The sequence below is a fragment of the Bombus fervidus genome, chromosome 3, assembly GCF_041682495.2.
Source record: "Bombus fervidus isolate BK054 chromosome 3, iyBomFerv1, whole genome shotgun sequence".
In the NCBI taxonomy this organism is placed as follows: domain Eukaryota; kingdom Metazoa; phylum Arthropoda; class Insecta; order Hymenoptera; family Apidae; genus Bombus; species Bombus fervidus.
This window is the reverse complement of record NC_091519.1, coordinates 11,357,180-11,373,614: the sequence shown is the minus strand read 5'-3', so window position 1 is coordinate 11,373,614 and position 16,435 is coordinate 11,357,180. Positions and strand designations below refer to the sequence as shown.

General features: G+C 30.1%; 4 protein-coding genes across 8 annotated transcripts; 2 read left to right on the top strand and 2 right to left on the bottom strand.

Annotated features, from left to right (window-relative positions):
* Positions 1-5,966: 5,966 nt before the first annotated feature.
* On the bottom strand, positions 5,967-7,918 carry Geminin (geminin DNA replication inhibitor). Of its 4 annotated transcripts, none has more exons than XM_072022849.1 (5): positions 7,801-7,918; positions 6,910-7,025; positions 6,716-6,837; positions 6,443-6,615; positions 5,967-6,374 (listed from the first exon to the last, which is right to left on the bottom strand). In XM_072022849.1, the coding sequence occupies exons 1-5, from the start codon at positions 7,861-7,863 to the stop codon at positions 6,318-6,320; spliced, it is 531 nt and encodes a 176-aa protein (XP_071878950.1). In that variant the 5' UTR covers positions 7,864-7,918; the 3' UTR covers positions 5,967-6,317. The 4 variants fall into 4 exon arrangements, with proteins under 4 accessions (XP_071878950.1, XP_071878952.1, XP_071878953.1 ...); XM_072022851.1 differs by having other exon boundaries at positions 6,910-6,992; positions 7,801-7,878; XM_072022852.1 differs by having other exon boundaries at positions 6,910-6,992; positions 7,587-7,852.
* Positions 7,919-8,473: 555 nt separating this feature from the next.
* Positions 8,474-10,371, top strand: Spt4 (Transcription elongation factor subunit spt4). Of its 2 annotated transcripts, XM_072022857.1 has the most exons (5): positions 8,474-8,560; positions 9,044-9,124; positions 9,195-9,301; positions 9,388-9,443; positions 10,137-10,371. In XM_072022857.1, exons 2-5 carry the CDS (start codon positions 9,062-9,064, stop codon positions 10,253-10,255), a joined length of 345 nt encoding a protein of 114 aa, XP_071878958.1. In that variant the 5' UTR covers positions 8,474-8,560; positions 9,044-9,061; the 3' UTR covers positions 10,256-10,371. The 2 variants fall into 2 exon arrangements, with proteins under 2 accessions (XP_071878958.1, XP_071878957.1); XM_072022856.1 differs by lacking the exon at positions 8,474-8,560 and having other exon boundaries at positions 8,986-9,124.
* LOC139998374 (uncharacterized) lies at positions 9,477-13,578 on the bottom strand. The gene is made up of 6 exons (XM_072022824.1): positions 12,433-13,578; positions 11,930-12,305; positions 11,677-11,840; positions 11,430-11,571; positions 11,169-11,311; positions 9,477-11,074 (listed from the first exon to the last, which is right to left on the bottom strand). The coding sequence occupies exons 1-6, from the start codon at positions 13,576-13,578 to the stop codon at positions 10,853-10,855; spliced, it is 2,193 nt and encodes a 730-aa protein (XP_071878925.1). The 3' UTR covers positions 9,477-10,852.
* Positions 13,579-14,410: 832 nt separating this feature from the next.
* On the top strand, positions 14,411-15,186 carry Mago (mago, exon junction complex subunit). The gene is made up of 2 exons (XM_072022853.1): positions 14,411-14,554; positions 14,632-15,186. The coding sequence occupies exon 2, from the start codon at positions 14,661-14,663 to the stop codon at positions 15,099-15,101; it is 441 nt and encodes a 146-aa protein (XP_071878954.1). The 5' UTR covers positions 14,411-14,554; positions 14,632-14,660; the 3' UTR covers positions 15,102-15,186.
* The last annotated feature ends 1,249 nt before the right edge of the window (positions 15,187-16,435 follow it).

Below are 16,435 nucleotides of genomic sequence, written 5' to 3'. Positions count from 1 at the left end.
AAAATTATAGCTAGACTTACAACAATTTCATTTTATTGTATCCTGAGTTCAATTTTTGTAAAATCAAATATTCTATTATGTCGCTGCTGTTATTATAAAATAGAAATAAACTAGTTTCCTAGAATCTTTTTTCTCTTTCTTGTTTTCTTTAGTCTATCGTTTAATCCATTGTTTTTGCGAGAAAAAAGAATAAATAAATACGAAATATGTACTTCTTTCTTTATCACATCGACGTATAAGAATATGTAACGCAGTATGCAAAAATTGAATGTTATTAAATGGTTTTGTAATTACGAAATGCACTATATGAGAAGTAGGGTTTGGAAACGTTTGATCAATTTAGAAGAAATATTTTCATGTCAGAAGTATTTCAATATAAAATAGCTGTAGAAATAAATAACTTGATAGATTCGAAGATATAAGATTTTTGAAAAATATTTGATTGTTATGTTTCTTTAACTTATTTGATAATATTAGTTTGCATAACTAATGTTATTGATGTAAAGGCAACTCGTTATACATTTTTTATTATTTTATTATTTTTTACCATTTATTTTTATAGCACAGCTGCTTAATAAATTTCAACGATGCAACAAAAAAGAATTGAAAAAGGAACCGTGAATTTTATAAGTTTACACAGAATTTTACAAGAAAATCTGGTTTCTGGTGATATTTTTGTTCATTACTGTATATTAGTACATCTAGGTGCAGTAGAATGCAAGAGGGGGACCTTGTCTGACTATTCACGTCCAGTTTTACTTCCTTTGACAGATTTTTGTTTCTTATATCCCACTTACTTCTTCGTCGAGTATTAATAACTGCCAAGTATCACCGTGTTACTATTTTAGTTGAGATAATTGATAGACAGTGGATCTTTATGCATACTTTTATGAACTAAATTGAACTAAAGAAGTAGAACCTAAATAGAGATTTGTTTTAAATACTATAATATAAATATTGCAATGAAATATTTTAATATTTCGTATATTTTTAAGTATAAATGCATAAAAATCCACAGTCTAATAATTAAATTCCTAAAAAAATTAAATAGAGTAATTACGTACAGAAGAATACTTTTATTTGGCTAAAGAATTATTATTTATTCAATCAATGCTTCCGTACAATTTATTATTAGATTTTGTACCAGTTTTCTTCTATTAAATTTTATACAATATTTTCTGTCCTATTTCTTTAGTATATATCTTCATATAGTAGCTAAAGAAATTAATTACGTGAAAATTCAATTTTAAACGCTTGGACAATGTCCCCCCATAAAACAAGCGACAACACACACAATCCTGAAGCTGTTTGAAACTAACGAATCTAATTGCAATACAGTCAGAGAAAATTTAAAAGGATCAAATATGCACTTAGAAGCCTTAAAACAGTTTAATCTTAAAAATTAAACGATGATGAAAAAAAATACCGGAAGCTTGATGATCTTTAATTTACGCACGATTTATATCCCACACTCGACGCTTGGATTCTTGGCGGAAATGGAGAATGATGTCACATTGATTGCTGTATTAGCAGATCACAGAATCACGAGGAATATTACTAAATGGATAAATTGACATTCACTCTATTAACACTCGTGACTCGACATGCTTTCCTTTCTCACTTACTAATATAATTTACATGAATTAATTTAAACAAGAAATGATATTACTAATTATAAATTCGTTAAATCCGGAATAAACTAAGATTTTACTCCGTGTGTCTATTGACAGTAATCACGACAAAGGAAAACATCGTAAAGCTTACAGTAAAGTGAAAGGGCTGAGAAAATATTTAAAGCTAATGTAGAATAGATCAACAAAAATGTAGAGTACTTCAAGAAAGATCCTTAGGAAAAAATACTTCTGTTAAGAAGACGTTACAATAAGGACTGACTGGAAATTACAAAATTAATAAAAAAATAATAAGCAATTAAGTGAACATTGACAGATCAAGAAACACAATATCGAGTTCTCGTTTTACTTTTAAAATATTTTAAATAATGAAGAGAAAAATGAGTATTTAACAATTACCAAATACGAACGTTTAAAATAAGATTCAAAGTAAAATTTTAAAACAGAATTTAAAGTAGAATCAGAAAGTGCTCTCCCGATGGATCTTCGATCAAAAAATTCCAATAAATAACGAATGGCTCTTCGATTAACGGAGGAGCAATTCGTCCTCTATCGACACAAAAATAGCGCGCCCCGTACACGTGCATTTATTTGGAGATTGTAAATACAGAGAGAGAAAGAGAATCGGGAGATGCGCCAGCCAAGTTTCCAAGTCTTCATTCGCGGAATCAATGAGGAATTGCTTCTGGCGACTTCAATCTTTGCATTTTCGCGCCGGAAAAATATATACCATTACATATGCGCATATATAAATCGCCACATGTTTTCCGTGTGTTCAAAACACACACATACGCATACTCGAAAAGCTACGAGTGCGTTTGTGCGATCGTGTGTAAAATTTACGCACGAATACCCGTTTCGGTTGAACTTTGTTTCGAGGTACCTATATATCGAATTTGTGACCTATTTTGGTTGTTATATAATAGTTTTTGGCAAAAAATGAAAAATTTCAATTTTATGGCGCGGAGATCATTATTTTAAAAATTATGCGTATACATAAAATATATGCATACCGTACATTTTATTTGAACATACGTATGTTTTACTCTACTCATTAAAAATTATACGTTCATATGAAGATCACAGGAGGATGATATGAAAATTATATTATTGTATATTTTTTTACTTTAATTTCATTTGACGATTAAATATAATTGACAATGCAAAAAATTTACTAGGCTCAAAGATGTAAACATTCTAATAATAGCGATGAGTTGAGAAAGTTTGATACAAGTCAACGGTATAATTAGGGCAATAGTTTAATTTCTTCGATATCCTAATATTATGACAAGCAATATTTTGAACATATCGTTTAGCTCCAAGGTCAATAGAAAGACAATTTTATAATAATAGTATTATAACATTCTTCTAAATAATTGTTAAAATAAAATGTAAAAGATGAATTCGCTAAAAAAAACTCAAATCTCCCTTTAAAAGAGTAGCAAATGTGGCTTGTCAAGTGCTTCCTCTGTAATCTTCATCTATTATAAAAGAAAGTGAGAAATTTGGTGTGCCCCAGAATGAACCTCAGCTCCTATTTGCATTTTATTTAAGAGTTTCGCTGCTAACTATCCTCACACGAACACAGAGAGTACACAATTTAGATTAGAAGACTTTTAGTTTTACATTCAGCTCCACGTGTTTCTTGTTATTGGAGCGATTTCGTCATCGCCTCGTTGCGGCTCGAATCACGAAATCGGGAACGAAAGATGATTTTGTAACGACCGTGTGTTATAACAAAATGTTGTAATCTATCGTTTAAATCGTTAAATAGATTGGAAAAAGGAAAACAGCAACCTCGAATCGAGGAACAGCGACGAGGTTGAGAAACGAAAGTTTTAGTTGTTTTATTTTTTTAATTTAATTTTAAAATTATTTTTTTATTTTTGAATTTTGCCAAGTCCTAATAATAATTCTCACATATGCAGCGATTGAAAATTGACAAACTTTTTTAATTAGATAATAGAGAAATTAACATAAGATGGGATGACAGAATGCATTTCAATGAACCCTAACGTTTTATGATTCTTTTTTTTTTTTTTTTTTTTTTTTTGATAATACGTCTTTGATTTAAATCGTTTTATTCGTTTTTCAGCTCGTAAGAAGCCGCTATCACCGTTTGCCAAGTTTCGTGAACTCGACAGACAAAATAGCGCCGCCTCGTCACCCAGGTAACAGTTTACGAGAGTTCTTTATTTATATAATAGGTATTTTCGTTTTTACTATTAGTGAAAGAATGAATATTATTAGACAACTGGTTTCTCTATTTCAGTTGTACCACAATAATATATGAAACCTATAGGTTCCTTAGAATAATTATTGTTACTTAACTGTAATGACAACCAGAGCATTAGATATAATTTAAGATAGTAGGTTCATTTAAATTATAAAATTAATAAAAGAAACAGCTTCTAATATTGTATAAACCAGGGTAGAAATTAGAAAATAAATATTCGAAAAATTTTAGATTAGAATTTAAACATCGACTTAACAATTTCTAACTATAATTTGGAATTTTTACATCAATATTCTAAAATCCATTTATAAATATCTTTGTAGACATAATTTTCCATAGTTGAAACTAAACTCGATTTAAATTCAATTTCTCTAGTTGCGGTAATTAAAATATAATTTTACATAAAACTTCGCACTCTGTTACTGTTAAATAAAATCAAGTCATAAGCAATCGTTCAAGCGCAATCTTCGCTAATTGACTTAATCCGCCATACATTTTATATTTATATGCACCTTCCATTTCTTCGAAAGCTTAACCGAAGGCTTTTCCTTCTATATTTAGTCCCGTAAAGTCACCGGCAACAGAGTTTCGATTCAAGTTTACCGAGCCAGCGGTGCGGGACAACGCGGTGCAAATAAAAGAGCGGCTACTGGCGTGGTGCCGTTCCAAAACCAAAGAGTACGAGGTAAATCCGCCTTGTAAATGGAGCTTCACACGCGAGAGCGTCTATGTTATTTACAGAAAACACGCGAATAATCACACATCGATAGCCGAGAGGAAATTACCATGTTCGCAAAATTAGTCAATCGTGTTGCATGACTGCGTTTTGTATTACAGAACGTGCAACTGGATAATTTCTCGACGAGCTGGAACAATGGATTGGCGTTTTGCGCTTTGCTTCATCACTTTAGACCAGACGCTTTCGACTATCACTCGCTACGGCCGGAGAACCGCAAAATGAACTTCGAGTTGGCGTTTACAAAAGCCGAGTAAACTGAAATTATTATCTTCTTGCGACTCTTACTCTTTTCTTCGTGTCTTTCTTCAGATTTTCCTTTTTATATCATCTGAAAGCTACTTTACTGATTTTGTACAGTTTTTATATAAATTATTTATTGTTCCATAGTTTTGGCGTGTCCCTCCAAAAAATATTTCTTTTTGAATTTGAAATAAAATAGGCATTTATATCTATAAAATAAATCAAAATATAGCGGAGGAAATTTAATACATCTTGTATGACTTTGGGTAGACAATTGATTTTACTTAATCTTATAAATACTTTAACATATTAAATTGTATCTTAAATGTTAGAAATGTAACTTAGATGTTTATACTTGCTGAAAAATTCTTTGAGTATCACCAATGTTAAAGAGTGAATAATAATTAAATATTTGTAGTGAACTCGCCGGGATCGCACCGTTACTTGATGTCGAGGACATGGTGATGATGCGCCGACCAGACTGGAAGTGCGTCTTCACCTACGTACAGTCCATCTATCGCCGCTTCAAAGACGAGGATTAAGGACTTACTTTGACGCTTCTTAATGGCGTTCCGCAGTGCAAACCCGACATTCAACCGCCTAATACGATTCGCGGATCGCGAGTCCGTCTGCTGTTCATTTGAATAGATCATCAAGGAAACGGCGCATTCTCCAAATATGAGATGAGAAAAACGAAACAAGCTCAGGCGAAATCCTCGGGCGGAGAACAGTGAAGAAATAGAAAAAGTTCGCTTTTGCGCATCTGGCATTCAGCAACGCGTTCAGCAACATTTTTACGCACGACTTTCCTGGCAGCCTTCCAATGAATGTATAATTATTTTTACCGAAAAACGATGCAATAAATAAAACGGCTTCCTCGAACATGTAGTGCTGTGACTGATGCGTGAACAAAACACCACCAGTCATAACAAAAAAAGGAACTGATGTTATAGCGTTGATGTTATCGATGGAATTCAAGGTCTTCTACGCCAAAGATTTATGAAATAAACATGTGATGCTAGCAATCTGCTCGATTAGTATCGTTATTTTTTGTTAACGACGATGTAACACGAACCACGAATTTTTCAGATAGAAAGTACTGAAAGAAAATTTCAACTCGTATTAGAAAATCAATTTATTCATTATAATCAAAAATATCTAATATTTATACTATATTAAGTGATATTCTATGAGATAAATACATCTGTAGTTGCAGTTATAGTCTTAGTTGATTCATTAAATGACAAATTAATATAAATACAAGTAACCAAAGATAATTAAAATGAATTTAGAAACACCAAGAAATGTTTCCATTTTTAGTTTATCGGATCTTTACTCAGTCAGACTTTCCTGTTAATTATACGACCCGTCAATATTTATAATTGACGAGTAGATTACACATTGTGCCTAACTTAATGCACTGTATTTTAATCATAAGGCACCAATTAGTACATGAGTGCAAAACGTTAAATTAAATGGTATCTTCTAAAGAATTATTTATATCATTCCTATCTTCTCCAAGCATTTCCTGCAAAACAATGTTATATTTAATTGCAGAGAATTTGAACATTACAGGAGAAGGATTGGTTACAATACCTGCAAAACTTCGACTAGTGATCTCGATTCTTCTAACATTTCTTTATATATGCGATTTTCTTCTTCTAATTTCTCAACACGCCCAATCAATTCTTTGTTATCTTCTAACGCATCCTCAAGTGCTATCCGCCGCCTTTCAGCCAAGACTTCCCAGTAGTTTTCACTAGGTCCAGCTATTGTAAGCATAAAACAAATATTTCCAAAATCAATAATTCAATAATTACATGAAGGATCGTAGTTTCCCTTAATTTTTTCTTTTTAATAAAAACATACCTTCGGATGTTAAGTCTTCAACTTCAATTTTTATTTTACCTCCTCTTGCAGTTTGAACCGCTTTATCTTTTAAAGTTACTTTCTTACGTTTTGGTTTCTCATCAGACTTTTCATTTACTTCGCTAAAAAATAAAATGTAATTTAAATATGACATTTAAAAAATATAAAAGAAGCAAATTGTAAAACTTATTTACCCTTTTTGTGTTTCTTTTGATGTTAGAGAAGATCTCAGCATCCTCCTACCACCAACTAGATTTTCTTTGTTAGTGGCTGTTGGCTGCAAAACGTGCAAAGACTTTCTGACCTTATCCTGTTTCAATAAAAGATAAAAAATATGATATATGATGAAGCCTCTACATGCAATTATGTTACCAGGACCATGTGCCATGCTAAAGATATAAAAAAAATTAAAAAGTACAAAATAAAGATAGTTAGAGACGATATTCTAAATATAACATGCAAAATGAACTTGTAATACAATAGAACTCCATCTATGGAAACAAAATTTTGGTTAATGCACTATTAAATGGATTCCTATAAAAATTGTATAAATCCACTTATTTTCAATTACTTTGACGTGTTTGTTCCCTGATAAATTTCCAAAATAAATAGTCCCACAGTGATGATCCACATGCAACTTAAGATCGTTACTCAATATTTAAAACGGCGGTTAACTAATAATCAAAGTTTGTAAATAAAAGAAGATGGGTAAGATAATAGTTTCATAAATTAAGATGTTTATCATTTCTAATATATAAAATTCTACGAAATGGTGAAATTTTTGTGAAATTGTAATGTAAGCGTTAGTTTACTTTGCAATGATTATTATAAGTGAAAAGTGACGAAAAACATCGTTACATGTATCACTAACCTCAGAAGCAACAGTTTTGGCGGTAGAAACCTTTGTACCACCTCCAGGTTTCATGATAGTAGCCGTTACAAACGCGAGTCAATTAAATAATTTAGAACGAATACAAACTATATATGTGTATAGACGAAGAATGATAGAATTCAATAATACATCCAGACTACAATATTTCTAAAACAAATATTTCTTACGTACAAATTTGGAAGAACTAACCCACCTTCATTCTATGTGAACGACAAACGACAAATGCTTCGACGTAGAATGTAAGATTTTCTCGCATTTAGTACGTTACTCATTGGTACTTAAATTGTTGCTTTTGTAACGCAATGATAGCACTATTAAGGATAAAGGATAGTTTCTATGACAATTAACGTGGATATATAAATGAAAAATTATGTTATATCACTTAATAATTTTCTAAAAAAGCAGAACTATTTTATTTTTATTAAAATAAAAATGTTTGGCGTGAGAGAAAGTATCAGATATTTATTGGTACAAAAAGTTTAGATAGGTTTATAAACATGAAATATTTTAAACTAAATTAATTAACAAATTAATTTATAAACAAAGAAATTTAAAAAAAGGAATTATTACAGTAGTTTATTTTGGAAGATGAAATTATAAATGTTTCTAAATTAATCCTCACAACTAGCTTCTTTCACTAATATACATTTTTTCGAATCATCCACACTATCACCACGTAGCGGCGAAAGAGTAACACTAATCGTAAAAACTAGTGTGCTGCCATCTATTCGATATAGAAGGAACAGCAACTTGGAGCGCATCAGGATAGATGGCAACACACTACTTGTCCGTAGACAAGGAGGAGATGGTGTACGACAGATCTATATACTTGTTTCAAGCAAAGAAGTGTTTCGGATTCATGTTATTCAGTCGTACATTTTGTGTGTACACAATCATCACGAAGCGTGGTGCGGACTTCTTAAGAAGAAAAGACGTAAATTGTATCAAGAGAGGTAAACAAAAGTGATAATTATTAGTGTATTATAATCTATAAAAATGATTTTGAATTAGTTAAATTGAACTTCTAAACCTGATACATTTGATTAAACAGCAACAGATATAATTGCTTATTAATTTGATAAACATATCCGATCTTTCGGTCTCATTTGAGAGGTTATAGTCAAAAAAGTAATTCAATATTTTAGAATAATTTAGAATACTTCTAAATTGTGAATTTATGCATTCTCGTTCCTCTAGATTTTGATTTTATTTTGATACTGTGAAAAATAGATATTACGAAGTAGCTGTAAATTACATTTTGTTATGTTATACTGTGTATACTATACTATAAACTACAAACTATAAAAGTAATAATTAAACTGTCTTGTATTGAAAAAATTACTTGTAGAAAATCATATATTTATTTACATTACATTAATATTATTATCTATATTGCCAAAAATATATGTTATTAAAAGATTAAACTAAAATTATAGGTGGGAAAATACGTAATAATGGAAACAGTTGCTAAAGATTTACGTGGCCTAAGAGCTTGTTTAGTATGTTCTTTGATCAAGGTATGTGTTTTTCTATTTCTGACTATAATTATCATGTACAATTATATGAATAAAAATTTTAATCTTACAGACATTTGAGCAATTTGAATTTGATGGTTGCGATAATTGCGATGAATTTTTACGTATGAAGAATAATAAGGATAATGTTTTTGATTGTACAAGCTCCAATTTCGATGGGTAAGTCATAATAAACAGTTTTCTCGTACAATATTTGATTTTCCTGTTGTGAAATCAAATTATTAAAATTGATATTATATGTTTAGTATGATTGCTGCAATGAGTCCTGAGGATAGTTGGGTTTGCAAATGGCAAAGAATAAGTGAGTAAGAAATTTGTACCTAGACACAATAAGTTAAGATTAAGCAAGAGAAATATCGTTATTTTATTCTTGTACACTTTTACAAAATTATAACAGTTACATTATCTCATAGTAAATCATACTATAAACTGTTATCCTTTATTCTACATTATTTTGACATCTTACATTTTATTAATGCTGCTTCAAATTTCTAATGTATTAACCTTTCCTTTTTTTTTTCACTTTAATAATTATTTTTGGCAGTGCAAATAACAATAATCTATATCATGTTTTATATCATATTGTAAATGTATTGAAAGGCAGGACTTTGTACAAGATTTTTAAGCCAATATTTCAATACAAAAAATGCAACTAATATAAAACAATGCAATATATATATACATATGTATATATATATATTGCAATTTAATAAGTTTGTGTATCTGAGATTCTTAATATTATATATTATTATACATTTATACAGAATTTTCATTAATATGTATGACAGTATGTATAATTATTAAGGAACATGCTTATGTGCGTACACAAGATTCTATTTTAACATATTTTAATTTCATGTATATTTTGCATTAATTTTTTACATGCTGTCTTTTTCATTTAACTTAAAACAAAATAAGTGGACAAAATCTCTTGCTAATAATTATAAATATTTGCTGTAAAATAAGTGAGATTCAATCTTTTTTCTCCTTTTAGATCGGTTTTGCAAAGGTGTATATGCAATATCAGTATCAGGACGATTACCAGCAGGTGTTATAAGAGAGATGAAAAGCAGAGGAATAGCGTACAGACCACGTGATACAAGCCAAAGATAATTTCAAAATTTGTATTATTACTACCATATTTTCTTGTAATATTATTTATTAGAATATTGTAATTATTTATCTTGTATTTGCACTAAGAGTTTTATAAGATTTTCACGAAAATATTATATCGATTTGATTGATATGAACTTTTTGTTCAGGTTCCAAGAATTCTCCTGTAATTCCTTCAACCTTTTTGACTATAATTAAGATTTTTGTAAGATTTGCTCGCGACTCTTTACATTTTCTCTAATTCCAAAAGATTACAATATATTAATATTTCCTCTAAATCTCTCAATATCTGTACAGATTTTTAAACAGACTAGTTAGTAATATCTTGAAAACATTTGAATTTAAAGAATATATACAATTTATGTGGAATCCATTTTCTCTTATCATAAACACGTTCCACATCATTTTTTCAAATCATATTCGCGTTATTCGATAAATTTTAAAAAATGGTAATGTTTGATTTTCTAATTATTATAGCTAAATACAAAGTTAGTTTGCTCTGATTTTCTACAAATTCTCATGTAATAAGTTAATGTGTGTACATTAAAAATTTACGAATGCAAGTTTCTGTTTTTTTCTTTCTAACGCAGATCAATATCAAATATGATTGTTACCTGGACACATATTCGAATGAGAACAGACTGGATGCCGCATCACGGGCAAATTATTGTTTACACAATTAAGCCATAGATTAGCACAAGTAACGTGATAATTATTTTCATTATAAACTACCCTGCCACTAGTAATAACTGTTAAACAAAGTGAACAACAAATGGCTTCACCTTGATGTAAAGGCCAAGCTGGTAATTCCGTAACAATCTGTAATGTTTTATACGAAAATGTTAGAGACATGTGTTCATAAACTTAAGACTCTAAATTAATAAAAATTATATGAGATAGTAATATTTCTCACTGGTATGTTTGCATAAAATGGTTCCATTTCTGCCCAAATTCGATCAATATCCATTAATAGCTCATCAAAACCTATTATATTGATATCCATTTCCTTATATGAAAAATTAACTCGTCTACAAACAGCTGCGACTTCGGCTAAATCTGATTTAAAAAAGAAACACACGATAATAGCGGTATATATTTTAAACCACTACAAGAAAGTAATTCGTTAATTTTCCGAAACTAATTGATTCACATAAATTCTTGAAGTATTACTTACTGCATAGAAAGTTGTATCCTTGTACTGAATTTAAAACTTCATGTAATATAAGTTCTGAACTAATGTTTGTAAATATATTTGCAGCTACTTGTAATAATAATACACAGCTCTCCATGTATTGCTTCCATTCCCAATATTCTGACTGTAAAACCAAATAGATTATAAATCCTCTTTTATATTCTTTGTATATATGCTGAATATATAAAAATATTTGCAATATATATGTAATGTATAATATGGTAATAACCTGATGTGTAGTATCTACTATTTGCTCGTCTTCAGTATTTGACGGTAAGAAAGACTTAAGATCTAAACTAGGCACAGATCCTGATCGAGTTAATGCATTTGATGCACCATTCATGAATTCTATACTATTAATTGATATGGCATCTTCCTTCTGAAGAGCTTTCCCTTAAGGTAAAATGTAATTATAATGATACTGTCTATGACAAAAAAAAAAAAAAAATTAAATATCAGAGATAATATACAACATCAATTACCTATCTCTAAGGAACGTTCTTCTACATTATCCTCAAGCTTAAGATTGTCAAATGATTCAGAAATATCTGGCATAAGATTAAAATCTGCTGCGTTTGCATTATTGTTGTTAGTAGATTTAAACTCAAAATCTGTAAAAATATCGGCAAAACTGTCAGTATCTAAAGCATTTGTGGCAGGAGTATTACTAGCAGGTTGTTCTGCAGACACAAATTCTCCAAATTCATCAGTTGATTGATTGCTGTAACTTGCGTTTGCCTCTGGTTCAGTTGACACAGTTGTTTCTTGAACCAATGCACGCAAGGCACTATATTTATCTTCAACAAGTTGTAAATTCATAAGATCCTGTTGAGTGGATTCCATTGTTGTTGATGAAGCCTAATTATGAATTTTTAATTATTAATAAATACTATTGAAAAATAATAAAGTATTTTTAGACATTTTTGAGCTATACCCAATTTCTTTTTTACTATTTTTTTATTATAATCTATGAAAATTAAATTACCTTATCCATCCATTCTAACTTATTCAACACATCTTTGTCATTAGGTAAATTTATAATTTCTGTACTTGTATAATCTTTTACATTCTCACTATGGTCCTTGGGCGGATCATTATTTCTTATCACTGTATCCTTAAGAATTACTGTTTTAGATTGATTTTTTATTGCACACTTAGGAAATAATTCTGATAAACAATCCAATGTTGATTGATCTTTACTCTGAGACATTGTAGTTAATGGTAAAGATGTAATACGCGTTTGAGTAGTGCCATGAGCAGATTTAGCATTTATATTATTCTTCTTTAACTTTTCCATTGGTTTTTTAATACCTAAATTATGATTTGCAAGTCTACTTCCAATAGCTGAGCCCTGTTTTGTATCCCAAATTGGAATATTAGGAATATTAGGAATTGGAGCACTTTGAAATTCAGAAAAGTCATCACACAGATCTGCTGTTGGTTGATGTTTAGAATCTAATTGAGGGCGAGAAGTTTGCTTCATATCCTTTGATACATTATTTGAATCCCATATGGTAGTAGAAGAGACATAAGACTTATTATCAAAACATGAAATTTTTCCAGGTACATTGTTTGTCATTTGCACATTTAAGTCTGAAGATATGACTCCTTGTTGATGCAATTTCATTTTTCCCTTAACTTCCAAGGAATATCTTTCATCAGAGCTAATAAACCCGATTTCAGAATTTTCTTGAAGGTTTTGAAACTTAGCTGCAGAATTTAATTGAGTTACAGGCTGTAGATTCATTAAACATTCAATGTTCAAATAAGGAGTAGGTGGAAATGGAAGTAGATGTAATATATCTAGGCTATTGAAAGTATAAGAAGCCTGTGCTGCAGCAACAAGAGCAAGAACAATATATAGTTCTTGCTCTGTGAGTTGTCCAGCATACTTTTGATTCGCCAAATTCCATATGTGTCCAAGGACTTCCGTAGGAAGCTGACTAGTGAGCAATAAAGGAAAGACTTTGTTTGTATCGACCAATAGCTCGGTTTGCATTCCATTGGTTCTGAGTTTGTCCTCTCTCACCGCTTCCCATACCATCTTATAGATAGGTGGTAAAGTAGTGGAATTAGTCCACAGCCAAGTTGGCAATTGATTCAGTCTTTTATCCATGTGAGTCTTGTTCATTATTAATAAACTGATGTTCGACCGAGCTTTCGCTATGACGAGCTTAAATTACGTGAACTCGTCGAGTAGTATAATTTCATCCTTCAGCTTACTACCCTGGTACATACATCAAAGTTAACACTATAAACATCTCACTCGATTCACACGATCTATTTGAAATTATATTTCCACATGTCACTTGTGTTACATTTCTCGTAGATCGTTTCCATTGCAAAGGATGTACGAAGAGTAACGTCGTTTCTCGATTAGATCAGAATTATGAATTCGAGATAATAATAAAATATAAATAGAGACAACTGCGTGGCAAACAAGAATTAACAATTCAGATGTCACCGGATGATCACTGGACGACGTTCTGTTACGAAGGTAGATCCGCGACAAGCGACAAGTGCGATTCTGTGTGATGGAGTTTATTCAAATTTCGAGTTTAAGATGATTCACACTACAAATAACGATGTACAATGATCTTCATTTTTAGTATGATATTTGTTGAATGTAAGATAAAACAAAACACATTTTACAATATTTTTTATATAAAAATATGATTTATTAATACTTTGCTGATTTAGTCAATATTTTTTCTAGGCCATAAGTGCCTCCTAAGTTTCCTTTTAACAAATTTATTACTGTCGAAGAATATAAATCTAAAAAATAACAAATGAAATATGCCAATTAATTATCGATAAAGTATTAGATTATTAAATTTATAAATATGAGGTATAATGGATGAGAAAAGAGAATCATCTTATTTTATGTGAATGTCGCAATTACATATGAATCGCCTTAATGTGTTTCTTGTTTAAGAGAATGTTTGTGGTTTTGCCGCGTATGACAACATTGTGTAAGTAATTTCTTTAATATTTAATATATCCAGTATTAATAGCTTTTATTGCTGAAATCGTTACAGAACTGTGCATATATTTTCACGATAAAAATAAGTAATATCAATTAACTATAATAAGAAAGAGATCTTAAGGTACGTGAAATAACCTCTCTAATTTATGTGGCTTTCGTATTTTGAAACGCAAGTCTAATATGAATTCATCATTTTAGGTTACATTTCAACAAATCATCATAATAGGATGTCAACGGATTTTTATATACGATATTATGTAGGTCATAAAGGAAAATTCGGTCATGAATTTCTCGAGTTTGAATTCAGACCTGATGGTAAACTACGATATGCGAATAATTCAAATTACAAGAATGATACAATGATTCGAAAAGAAGCGTATGTACATCAGTGCGTGATGGAAGAACTAAAGAGGATTATTCAAGACTCTGAAATTATGCAGGAAGACGATTCTTTGTGGCCACAACCAGATCGCGTTGGACGGCAAGAATTAGAGATAGTAATTGGCGATGAACATATTTCGTTCACGACTTCGAAAACTGGTTCTTTATTAGATGTAAATCAATCACGGGATCCAGAAGGACTAAGATGCTTCTATTATCTCGTACAAGATTTGAAATGCTTAGTGTTTTCTCTCATTGGACTACACTTTAAAATAAAACCTATATAAATATATATAATTATTATACAATGTATTTGAAGTTTAAGTAACTTTAATTACTTATGTAAAGAAATATATGATAATTTTAAATTAATTTCATGTGTTTTATTTAATTGATTGTGATATTAACTCTTATCAGATAAAAGAGACAAATATTTATATATTAAGATACATTAAATAATTTGAGTCATAACATAGCTGATTATTCATGTTTCTAAATCATTAATCATACTCCTTATTGTTTGTACATGAATGCCTGGATGAAAAATTAGTATATAATGTACATTATATTATAGTAAAAAAAAGTATTAATAAAGGATAAGAAGTGATTATAAATAATGCAGACATCTTGTTATATGTGACAGTAGAAAGTAAGCACTTTGATCAATGAAGGCCGACTATTATAATTAATCAAAAGAGATCTCATGTAAGTATGTGACTTTTAGGTTATAATTTCCTAACCTAAATATTAAAAATTTGAAGAAATTTTAAAATACATATATTTCTTAATTAATATAATATTTATCTAAATTGTATTCGAAACAGTAGTTTGTTTTTATTACTCCTATTTTTTTAAACTTTTTTTGCAACGAGATGTGTATTTTTTTTAACGTCATTAGAGTAAAACATTAATATCTTACATTTTTAAATTTTATTTAGTATGTTTAAACATTTTCACATTGCATGAAATAAATATATTCATAAATACATGTAAAAATTTAGTGCAATCATTTTAACCCATTTGCATCCAAGCGCGGATTAATTCGCACGCTGCGACTGTCTTCTATCACCAAGCGCGGATTATTACGCGCGTTGCGATTGCTTTTTTTTATTTCCATTTTAATCAAAATAATTTTTTTTTTTTTCAATAAATAATTTTTACTTTTTTCCTCTGTTATAAAGAATGTAAAATGCGATGTTTGCGAAGTAACATTGTCTACCAATCGTTTTGAACAGTAAATTTTCGATAAACTCCATGGAGAATTCGGATATCATTTACTGCAGCTACGATCGACTACGCGCGGTGATAGGGACCAGTCCTCTTAAGTAGGGCCATGATGCAAATGGGTTAAGATAAAAATTATGTTACAAATATCATCTATTGTAATAGTGATTTATTGTATATGTATTGCAGAAGTAAAATGTCCTCACAAGATACTCAAGCAACCAACTCAAATCATAAGTATTCAGATCGAGTTGTTACAGATTCGGTACACTCACGGTTTCGATCCTCAAAGGTATATTGTGATATTTGCAACATGAGTATTATTGGAAATCATTCTGCTATAGAGAAGCATTTTAATAATTCTCATCCTTCTAAGGAATTTTGTTGTTACTGTAAG